Below are 11,910 nucleotides of genomic sequence, written 5' to 3'. Positions count from 1 at the left end.
AGGGAAGACTGTGATGTTGCAGGTTAAAGATGGCCATCTATAAGCCAAGGAGTGAGACCTCAAAAGAAACCACCCTGTCCATATGCTGATCTTGGACTTGTAGACTGCAGACTGTGAGAAAATAAATTTGCTTTACTACTAAATTTGCTTTACTACTGCTTTAGCCACCTTGCCTATGGTACTTTGTTGTGGCAGCCCTAGCAAACTGGTATCGTACTAAACTATTTCTCGTGGTTTCCTTATGCCCGCCCTAACTAAGAGCCTATTTCTAAATATACTCTCCTCAACATACCCAAATGAATTTGCCATTTCTATTGGGCATCTGTCTAATACAATAATAGCACTAAAATGGGCTTTAAACAAACATGTAGACCAAATGCCAAGACCACCCAGCCCATGAGATACCTGAGTGGTTCAGTCAGTTAAGCGTCTGCCTTCAGCTCGGGTCATAAACCCTGGGTCCTGGGATGGAACCCAGCATCAGGCTCCCTGCTCTGTGGGGAGCCTGCTTCTTCTCCTTCTGCCTGCTGTTCCCCTGCTTGTGCTCTCTCTCTTTCTCTCTCTCTCTGACAAATAAAAGCTTAAAAAGAAAAAAAAAAAGACAAAAAGACCCCCAGACCTCTAACCCCAACACTCTGTCAGCTCCCAGAATGCAGACAGGAAGGATCTAATCCTCTAGACAAGAGATTAGTAGAGTGTTCTCAGGAATTTAACCATCTCAAGAGTTCTTTAAAAATATCCAAAGATGGGGCATCTGGCTGGCTCAGTCAGTGGAGCATTCTTGATTTCCGGGTCATGAGTTCGAACCCCACTTCAGATGCAGAGCTTACTGAAAAAAAAAAAAAAAAAAAAAGAAATCCAAAGATGTGTCACGGATGTTCCCCACCCTACTGTATCTAAGCCCCACTGAGAGCCTCTAATCAGCTTTTTAGTCTCTTACAAATATGAACAAACCACCAAAGATTCCTGGATACCTGAGGAAAGTCTTTTTAAATATATAGACCAAAACAATTTAGAGAAAAAGTATTTAGGGCAACAGAATCTACACACACAGTCTACGGCCATACCACCCTGAACGTGCCCGATCTCGTCTGATCTCGGAAGCTAAGCAGGGTCGGGCCTGGTTAGTACTTGGATGGGAGAATCTACACACACAGAGAAAACTTTAAAAGTATTATCATTGTATCCCCAGAGAGATTTTTAAAGGATATGGCTTACTGTATACTATAAAGAAAAGAATACTCAGAAAAAATTTAAAGCATTAAAAAAATGAGAGTAGAAATAAAAACTAAATAGAAAAGTTCAAAGTTGAAGAAATCTTCCAGAACAGTAAAAAGACAAAGATGGAAAATAGGAGAGAAGATAAATTTCAAGTACTTGTTTAGTTTAGTGGTTCAATATCCAAATAATAGGAGCTCCAGAGAGATGAACAGAGAAATGGAAAAGAAATTATTAAGGAAATCAACCAAGAACATGTTCAGCACTGAAGGACATAAATTTGTAGACTGGGAGAGCAGAATGGCCAGCACAAAGAACAGTACTGAGGTAGATTGCATTATTGTTTCCAATCCACTCCACACCCTTCCTCATGTAACAGTGCAGTGTTCTCACTACAGTGGTTAGAATAAATTTACTCCAAAATTGGGCGTGGCCACATGACTTGCTTTGGTCAATGGATGGTTAGTAGACATTACACATGCTGGTCCAGGTAGGAAGAGGAGGCACATGGAAGAGAACTGAACTCAAACCAAAGCCTCGCTCTGACAAACCTTTTTACTGACCCTGGCCTGGGCACAGCCTACCCAGAGACCCATGAATAAGAGAAAAAGGCTCATAGACCATTGAGCTTTGAGGTCATTTGTTATACAGCATCATTGTAGCAAATACCTTTCCTTTGGATACTAAGTTATAGCAATGAAATTTCAGACACGGGAGCAGAAGACCTTGTAAGCATTCAAAAAGGAAGACATAAGACTGATGTGAGATAATAGAAAATATATATGTTGACTACTGTCCCTGGTTCCTGGCACAGAGCTCTTAAAATCCTTGTGATTTCATAAGTGATAAGAGCAGTAAGAGCACCTTTTGTTCCGGTATCTGGTCTTTGGCCCCAGTTTTTGCTTCTAAATCCCTTAGAATTTCCTGGGTGACAGGAGTGTCTTCTGTTCTGATGACTCCTAGGTGAGGACTGGTTGCCAGAAAGACCAAGCCATGATTACAAGTTTGGAATTTTCAGCTCCACCCCCATTCTCCAGAGAGGGAAGAGGGGCTGGAGATGGAGTTAATCCATCATGGCTATATAGTGAAGCCTCCATAAAAATCTCAGAAGTAGAGGGTCAAGAGAGCTTCTGGGTCAAAGACGTGGTGGTTGCTGGGAGAACAGCATGTCTAGAGAGGGCGTGGGATGTCTGTACCCCTTCCCACAGTCCTCTATGCATCTCTTCCATCTGTATATTCACCATGTCCTTTCATAATAAACTGGTAAGCAATAAACTGTTTCCCTGAGTTCTGTGAGCTGTGCTAGCAAATGAATCAAAGGTGAGGAGGTGGTAACAGGAACCTCTGGTTTATGGCTGAACGCTCTGAAGCACAGATGTCAACTTGGGACTTGGGACTGGCATCTAAAGGGGAAGGGGGAAGGCAGTCTTCTGGGACTGAACCCTTAAACTGCAGGATCTGACACAACCTCCAGGGAGAACAAGTCAGAATTGAGGACACCCAGCTTGTGTCAGAAGCATTGCGAGCATAGTAGGGGTGTGAGAGTGAAGGAAAAAAGGAAGCATCTGACATGTCTTCAAGCTTCTTAATCGTTACAACTGCAAACAAAAAGTCAACAAAGCAATGCCTTCAAACTTCAGAAACAGAAGAATAAAGACATTTTCACATGTATAGAGTTTCCAAATGTTTACCACTTGTGAACCCTTTCTCAGGAAGATTCTGGAAATCATGCTCCATCAAAATGGGGTGGTAAACCAAGATAACACATGGAATAGGGGAAGCCAACTATCCAACAGAGGAGAGAGGTAAAATGGCCCCTCACAGATGATGGTCAAGTGTGAGGCTGGGATAAAAGCTGTATGCCAGGCATAGGGCACAGCCTTTCAGCTTCAGTACCTGAAGGTTATTTAGACAACTAGGGGAGAATTGGGGGTTCGAATTTTTGATAAACATAAAGAAAACTAAACAAATGAAAGAGGAAGACTATTGGGGCACCTGGCTGTCTCAGTCAGTAGAGTATGTGACTCTTAGTCTCATGGTGATGAGTTCAAGCCCCACATTGGGCATGGAACCTACTTCAAAATAAAATAAGACTATTATCTCCAGCAATAACAAAAAGCTGTGCAAGAAAGGGAAAATGATCACAGTTTAATAAATTGCTCACCTGTGAAAAACGTTGATAAGGTCCAAATAATGTGAACCATAAATACTGATCTAACCATAATTATAACACAAATGTAATGTAGTACAAATGTATTGTAATACAAAGGTGTGAGAATACCAAAATTCTCCATGGCTCTTGCATTTCTCATGTCCTGTGAACAAGGATATGAGAAACACCCTTTATTCTGGACTGTATTTTCAAGGATGTTTGTATGCCGAACAGCCTCGGAAGACAGAGATTGTATCTCCTTGTGCAGTATATGCAGAGTAGTTACTAATATAATAAAGATAAGTCTCTATCTGGAGTAAAGCTCAGGCCTGCTTACTACCCCTTACAAAAGATTCGGGTTCCCTCAAGTCAGGGCTCCCCTCCTGTAAAACACACCCACTGCATGTTCAGGTGCCACGTGGCCTCCCGTGTCGCCCTGTGGAGACTGGGGCTGGGAGCACCAGTACGGAGATGCCAGCACTCCCACTGCTACACTGCTCTGTGTAATAAACCCTCCTTCGCTCTACTAGCATCCATAATCCTGTGCCAGGCAAACTTGCTAGCTTCCGAGTAGCACACAATCTTAGACCCTTCAGTTTTGACAAGCTGTATTTCAAAGATTGGGAAATGAAAAGGACATACATGAGCAATGAATGTAAAGGAAGGAAAAACAATGAGATCTTCAATTTCAATGGTGGAAAGTAAACAAATAATTCCTAACACAAGGATCAAAGAGTACAGGTTCAAAAATATTATTTAGAACCTTGGAGGTAAGTACCCCTCCAAAAAAAAATCAACCAAAAGTGATGAAAATAGCTGCTTCCAGGGAAGAAAAATATGGTAAAAATCCTTGAGGAAAAGGATAACATCCAGAGGATAAATGAAGAAGACTGGCTCTTGTTAAAAAAAAAAAAAAAAAAAGTATCCTTGCACTGACATTTGCAGTGTCTATCTTTTTTATAGCACTTTCAAAACCTGTGAACAGGAAAAAAAAAAAAAAAAGAAGCAAAACCTGTGAACAGGAATTGGATTTTATGTCTTCTTGTCCTACTTCTGTAAAAGGACTGATAGTGAAATTATCAAAATGGTATTACCATCATAATAGCTATCAGTTACTAAGTACTTACTGTATCCTGAGCACTGTTCTCTACATGTATTAACCCTAAGAAACCAAAACACAAATTTCAAGTGAGTTTCCCATAACTGCATGCAATTCTAACCTAAACAGTGCGGCTCCAAAGCCTGCACACCACATCCATCCGGAGAATCAAGAGGTGTCTATAGTAGTCAGGCCCCCGGCTGCTGCAAATGTTCGAAACCTAACTGAAACTACCTTAAGTAACGAGGGAAATTTATTAATCCATGTAAGCAAATTGTATTAAGAAAAGAGTAGCGTTTTCAGAGTTAACTTGAATTCACTGTGACTCGGGTCTAAGTTCTTAGGTCCAGATGTTGGCCTTATTATCTCAGCCTTCTCCAAGATGCAGGACAGATGACCCAGAATCTCCACCATATCAAACTTACAGGCTATAATTAAAAGAGAAAGAGAATGAAATCACAAGATGCCACAGCACACCCATCAGCTTAAATCCAAACACTTAAGAACAGCTTAAATCCAAAACACTGACACCACCAAATGTTGGTAAGGACATGAAACGAGAACTCTTTTCCTTACTGGTGGGAATACAAAATAGTACAGCCATCCCAGAAGACATTTTGGCAGTTTCTTGTCTTTTTTTTTTTTTTTTTAAAGATTTTATTTATTTGTCAGAGAGAGAGAGAGAACAAGCAGAGGGAGTGGCAGGCATGGGGAGAAGCAGGTGTAACTATAGGAAACCAGCTCTAGCCAATGATAGGGAGAGGGAGTGTCCTGTGTGAGTGCCAAGAAGTTACTGGTTCCTGATCAGGTAAAGATCTTCCTTTGCCTGTACAACAGACATCAGATCTAACAGGCAGCAGCCATCTGACACGAGCCACGAACAAGAGGGCAGAACAGGACAATGGAAGGAAGCTGTGTTCCTAATTGAACCATGGAAGAGATCTGTCTTACCTCGGGACTTTTTTCTTTTTTTTTTAAAGATTATTTATTTATTTATTTATTTGAGAGAGAGGAGGAGGGAGAACTCTAGCACATGAGTGGAGGAAGGGGGCCGATGGAGAGGGAGAAGCAGAGTCTCCCTTGAGCAGGGACCCTGACGTGACCCCAAGTCAAATGCTTAACCAACTGAGCCACCCAGGTGCCCTGTGTACTTCTTATATATGAGAAAAAAATCCAAAACTTATTTGGTCAAGTCACTGCAGTTAAGTTTTTAGGACTCGCTGCAGAACGCTGGGATCTTAAATGATACAAATAGCTAACATCACTTTTACCACCATCTGTAGAAGCTGTAAGTTATGTATTTGTATTAAAAACACAAATCCTGGGGTACCTAAGTGGCTCAGTGGTTTAAGCGTATGCATTTGGCTCAGTTCATGATCCCAGGACCCTGGTATCAACCCCCAAGAATCTGCTTCTCCCCCTCCCCCTGCTGATGCTCTCTCTCTCTCTATCAAATAAATGAATAAAATCTTTAAAAAACAAACACAGGGGTGTCTGGGTGGCTCAGTGGGTTAGGCATCTGCCTCCATCTTGGGTTGTGATTCCAGGGTCCTGGGACTAGCCCCACACTGGGACTCCCTGCTCTCCATCCCTGTTCTCCATTCTCTTTTTCCCCCAACTCCCCATTTGTGCTCTTTCTCTCAAATGAATAAATAAAATCTTTAGAGAAAAAAGAACACACCAAAAAAACACAAATCTTCTCAAAATATTCTACCCAGGACCAACTGTTTATATTTAAGATACCTCGGCTGAGTACAGGTGCACTGAGTGGCTGGTGGAAGCCATCCATTTGGTTAAAGAACGGAAACTAAGGTTTTGACTGGATCAATAACACTCTCAACCACATGACTAAAGGAGTTCTGCTTTATCCCACTTTTGGACTTTTATAAAATTGTATCTAATAGCGTGGCTCTATTCTGAAAGGGCATGATTACTTTCTATGAATTCGCAGTAACAAGCGATAAAAACCACGACATTTCTCATTAACCTTTTATTTTTAACATAGTTTTACAATAAAGGAACAGAAAAGAAGTAGATCATTAAAAAAATACCAGCTGTCAATTTAAAATTTTAAATGAGGTTCTTGTTAAACAAAGCAGTAACGCTATATCCTATAATTACATCTTTACTTCTATATACAAGAACTGTGTGCAAAGTGCTGTTCAAACTATAAAATCAGACTTTGGAATAGGATACAAATGGTTATCCCTAGGAGTTAGTCACCTCCCACTGCCTGTAATGAATTACAACTGCTTACATTCTTAATTTACATTTAGTTAATTTATTTACTAACGAGAAAAGCCACCATTTTCATACCAAATTGATAATCTAATTTTTGAAAATAATCCCTGATCCACAGGTCTAAATCTTATTTTTACATATAAGTCAGTTACTTGCTTCATTTTTTTCCCTAAATAACTAGAGAACAGTTTTTAAAAAGCAAATATTAGCAATCCTTTTAGATAGATGCATTTTAATCAAGATGTGATTGAAAAATTAAGAACACCAAGTTACATGAAAAAAAATAAGGAAAAAGAGTCTGGGGAAAGCAAATTGTATTCTTATACTTTTTTCTTCCAGCAAACACAGAACCACCCTCTATCCTAGAGATGGATTACGTTCTTATTGAAAATACTCTGAACACACGATGCTTAACCCAACATCATACATACCAAGAATGCTTAAAAATTATTTGCTACTATGCCTTCGAATGAGAGACATCTTTATGGTACAAGGTACATCTAAATGAGTGGAGTTTTGGAAGGTTTACAGGAAGAGTGACTCCAAACAAAGCCTTCACGGATCTAAAGTACAGTCTTTTTAGTCTAAATGGGGTGGGGGGACATTTAGGTTTACATTAGTTGGGTGTGCCTTACTCATACGGAAGCACAGAGCCTGCCAACTTGCAAATCCTTCCATCACCCCTGTGAAATAGGTGTATCTCAAATATTATACCCCGAAGGAAAAACGGAGGCACTAGGAGGTTAAGAGTCCCATCTGTGTAGTTTGCCAGTTGCAGAAAAGTGATTTTCATGTGTTTCCTTTTTGACCTTTGTAAAAACAGTATAAATAAGTTTTCATTTTATATTTCAAAGCACCCTATGAAGCAGAAACAAGATATCCTCAGTTAAAGAAAAGCGATTACAAAGGAATAAATGTATACGATTGAATAAAATCTTATCAATGATCTACAGGCTCAGAGTATACTTTCAGACCTACTTGAAGCCAATTCTTCATCATCCCTGTCAGCGGGTAATGTCTAGTTTGTGTTCATGTGTAAAAAGTAAGCCTCGTACGTAGGGCTCTACTCTATAATAACGATGCCTGAACACTAAGTCAGCACTATGAATGCCAGGAGAGATTAGGGGCAGCCCACAGACTGGACGTGAAGATTCTTCCAGCAGTTTTCTACTCCTTGGCGTGGCAATTCAGTGACTAAGATAGAAAGTTGATTTAATCTCATTTGAAATTCACGCCTGGTTTGCATTCTTCCTCATAGTTAATTTAGAAAATTAAAAATATCCAGTTATAAATCTCATTATCACAACTGTACCTTGGAAAAGCAGCTTATAGTTCTCTATGGGAGATAATCAGGTAAACATGTTACCAAACAATAATTAATAATTTAATGTCCTTCAAGTTCAAGGGTAGGGCAAATCTATGTATGCTACTTATAACCTAGTTGAGATTAATTATTCAAGTATCAGCAATATTAGTCCTTAAAATGTTATCATTTGTGTAGTGCAAAATATGTATATGTATATATGTACACAAACCAAACTATTGGACAACAAAATGAAGTGTAATCATCACAAACTGAGATTTCTCGTGAGCTCCACATTCCATTTCATTCTGAGGTCATTCAGGCCCAGTAGTCTTCTTGGGTAAAATACCATTTCCTTCAGTTCAGTTTTCTTTAAAAAGAAAGTAAAAACCAATTTCCTATGAATATAAATGCAACCTGAATACAAAACACATCCATGCCAGAGAATTCTCTGAACAATCACATATAATAATATTCACATTCAGTAGCAAACCATAAAATTACCAACAGTCCTTAAGAAATTACTTCTCATCCTTTTCTAAGTTCGCTTAATACAACTCAGAGTTTTGGGAATTATTTTATAACTTGAAAACGCTGTGAAACAAAAAAGCTGAGTAAGATTACAAAAGCCTGATAGATGTATAACCTAGACTATTCATTTAATCAACACATACTGGGGCGCGTAGGGGGCTCAGCTAGTTAAGCGTCTGCCCTCAGCTCAGGTCATGATCCCAGGGTCCTACAATCAAGTCCCGGATAGGGCGCTCTGCCCAGCAGGGAGCCTGTCTCTCCCTCACCCTTACTGCCGCTCCCCCTACTGATGCACTCTCTCTCTCTGTCAAATAAGTAAATAAAAATCTTTTTTTTTTTTTTAAAAAATCCCAGGACCCATTTAATATTTTGATTGCAAGAATTATCTCTATTTTTTTATTATTTATAAACATATATTTTTATCCCCAGGGAATAAAAATCTTTTTTAAAAAAATCAACATATATTTTGTGTCTGTTACTTTCCAGGCACTGTGCCAAGCACTAGGGATTCAAACATAAATGAGTCAGGCTCTCAACTTTCAAGAGAGCTCTCAGGTTAGCTTGGGGGTTAGGGGGAGACATAAAAACTAACAATTTGGAAGGTAAAATATGACAGTTTTATTGATATCAGAGTGAATGAGTGACTGGAGAAGGGTAGGCTTATTAGCACGAGTCAAAACAATTCACGTATGATCGGAAGTCTGAGAAAAGTCCCACAGCTATAAAATCTCTCTTCCCTCCTCGGAACTCAAGATGCCAAAACCGCTGAAACGTTCTCAACACACATTCATTCCTCACCTCGGGAGAAATGCTCTTATGCAACTCCTTGGCGGGAGTGATATTTGAGATAAAACCATCATCCTTTATCTTCTGTAGAAAGTCTTTTAGGTATACTTCCTTGGCGGGCATGATATTTTAAATAATCAGATCAATTTTCACATAACATAAGGAGAGCCCTCAAGGCACCAAAGGGAAAAAAAAAGGCCCCTGGAGCCAGAACAGAATTGTGCGTGGCCCTTTTTTTTTTTTCCTTGAAGATTTTATTTCTTTATCTGAGAGAGAGAGCATGTGCATGCCTGAACTGGGGCGAGGCACAAAGGGAGAGGGAGAAGCAGACTCCCCGCTGAGCAAAGAGCCCAAATGGGGCTGCGACTGGATCCCAGGACCCCGAGATCATGACCCGAGCTGAAGGCAGATGCTTAACTGACTGAGCCACCCAAGCGCCCCCAGAATTGCGGGTTGGTTCCAAAGACTAAGAGCCTGAGGGAGGCTTTAGCGAAACGTTAGCAGGAAGGTGCATGAACAGTTAGCAACACTTACTAAGAACCCATGTGATGTAGATTACTAAGCAAAATCCTCTGCAGATTTACAAAAAAGCACACAACTCTCTGAACCCTCAATCTTCTCCTGTAATAAGGAAAGAGACACAAATCGCCATCAGTATTTTCGGAACTCTAGAATGTTTTTCAAGGCTCTTCCTGAGATCTTTGTGTCCTTTCTTTTTAAATGAAATTGCAAAATGTAGGATATGTGTGATAAGAGAAGAAAAGTTACAGAAAACAACTGATTAAGGGTAGAAGGAAACATCATGCCTTTCGCCCCGCCTGCTCAAGGATCTGCTTAGTGATACTGATGAGGTCCTCTCCCCTCCTCAGAAGCAGAAGCCTGACTTTTCCCGGCAGGACCACCTGCCCTGAGCTCCACCTGAAGAGTGTTCATGCAGAGATCCTCCCTACACCTACTCTGTTTCTAGAACCTCTCTACTGAAAGCTCAGTGCTCCAAAAACTTTACATGTGTATTTACGGACCTGGACAGAATGAGAAAGAAAAGTGGTTACAAACATCCTTCCCTTCAAAGTAATAGCTCAAGAGTAGTCTTTTGGACTTAATAGGGTGGCTTTTAGTCTTTTACTTGGGATAGTTTTACTAGAATGGTCAGGTGGGGACCTGGGAAGAGGCAGAAACACAGGAGGCGCCGCAGGGCCAACTTCAGAACAAGTCTGCAGGTGCTACTGTTCATGCCACATTCAGAAAAAAACGTCTTTTTTGGTTTTGGGTTTTTTTTTTTTCTTGATCCACTGCAGAGTGATAATGCAAGCAATATACTTTTTTTTTTTAAGATTTTATTTATTTGAGAGGGTGCATAAGCAGCGGGGTGGCAGGCAGAGGGAAAGGGAGACCAGACTCCCCGCTGAGCAGGGAGCCCGAGGCGGAACTCGATTCCAGGACCCCCTTTGATGACCTGAGCCCAAGGCAGATGCTTAACAGACTGAGCCACCCAGGCACCCTGTGAACAATTTACTTTGAATTTAGATTTGTCTATACTGGGGAGAAAATAAAATCAAGCAGTGGACCTCAGGCACTACTTTTAATGTTTAAGAAAACATCTTTTCAGGGCGCCTGGATGGCTCAGTGGATTAGGCCTCTGCCTTCCGCTGGGGTCATGATCTCGGGATCCTGGGATCCAGTCCTGCATCGGGCTCTCTGCTCAGCGGGGAGCCTGCTTCCCTACCCCCGCCTCTCTGCCTGCCTCTCTGCCTCCTTGTAATCTCTCTGTCAAATAAATAAATAAAATATTAAAAAAAAAAAATCTTTTCAAAAAGCTTACCACAAATAGACAGCTGCTTATTTTAAATAATATGGAACATTCTCAGAGTGCCTGTACCCAGATGCCTATTTATTAAATAAAATGGGGGGAAATTTTTTTTTAATAAATAAATAAATAAAACAAAGCTTTCTGTATCATACAGTACTTCAATGTGAACTCCTACAAATAGTGGGCATTCAGCCAAGCACTCTTCACACATTTACTGAGAACCCACTACATGCCAGACAGTGTCTGAGCGGTCGAGGCACAGGATGGTCCCTATTATGAATAGGGCACACCCACTCCTTTCCACACCTTTGCCACTCTAACTGGATTTCTGGATCTTTCTCCTCATCTCTAACACAGAACCCATCTCCTCCAAACCATACACACTGTTTTCTATTTTTCATTCCTCTAACTGTCAGATTAAAAATTGCTACCCACTTTCGGATGAAAAGATGTCTAAGTCCCCTCAAGGCTGAAACATATTTGCGTATCAATGGCTCTACCTTCAACCCCAGTTAATTTGTTATGTATATAAACAAATAGGTAAAAAACTATCTCATCGGGAGCACCTGGGTGGCTCAGTGAGTTGAGCATCAGAAACTTGATTTTGGCTCAGGTCATGATCTCAGGGTCTGGGCTCAACTGGCCCGTATCAGACTCCATGGGGAGTCTGCTTGCGATCCTCTCTCTTTCTCCCTCTGCCCCTCCCTTCTGTGTGCTCTCTCTCTCTAATAAACAAATCTTAAAAAAAAAAACAAAAAAAAACTATCTCA

The 11,910-nt window shown here is 40.6% G+C and overlaps 1 protein-coding gene across 7 annotated transcripts in view; it reads right to left on the bottom strand.

Moving 5' to 3' along the window:
* Positions 1-6,487: 6,487 nt before the first annotated feature.
* ACBD5 (acyl-CoA binding domain containing 5) overlaps positions 6,488-11,910 on the bottom strand; it is a 44,649-nt gene continuing 39,226 nt past the window's right edge. For all 7 annotated transcript variants that reach the window (XM_044226942.1, XM_044226935.1, XM_044226937.1 and 4 more), the window contains one exon: positions 6,488-8,383. In XM_044226942.1, coding sequence (XP_044082877.1) covers positions 8,371-8,383 — 13 coding nt within the window. In that variant the 3' untranslated portion in view covers positions 6,488-8,370. The remainder of the gene's footprint in view (positions 8,384-11,910) is intronic.

This window comes from Neovison vison, chromosome 12 (genome assembly GCF_020171115.1).
Source record: "Neovison vison isolate M4711 chromosome 12, ASM_NN_V1, whole genome shotgun sequence".
Lineage (NCBI taxonomy): Eukaryota > Metazoa > Chordata > Mammalia > Carnivora > Mustelidae > Neogale > Neogale vison.
This window is presented reverse-complemented; position numbering and strand designations above follow the sequence as displayed.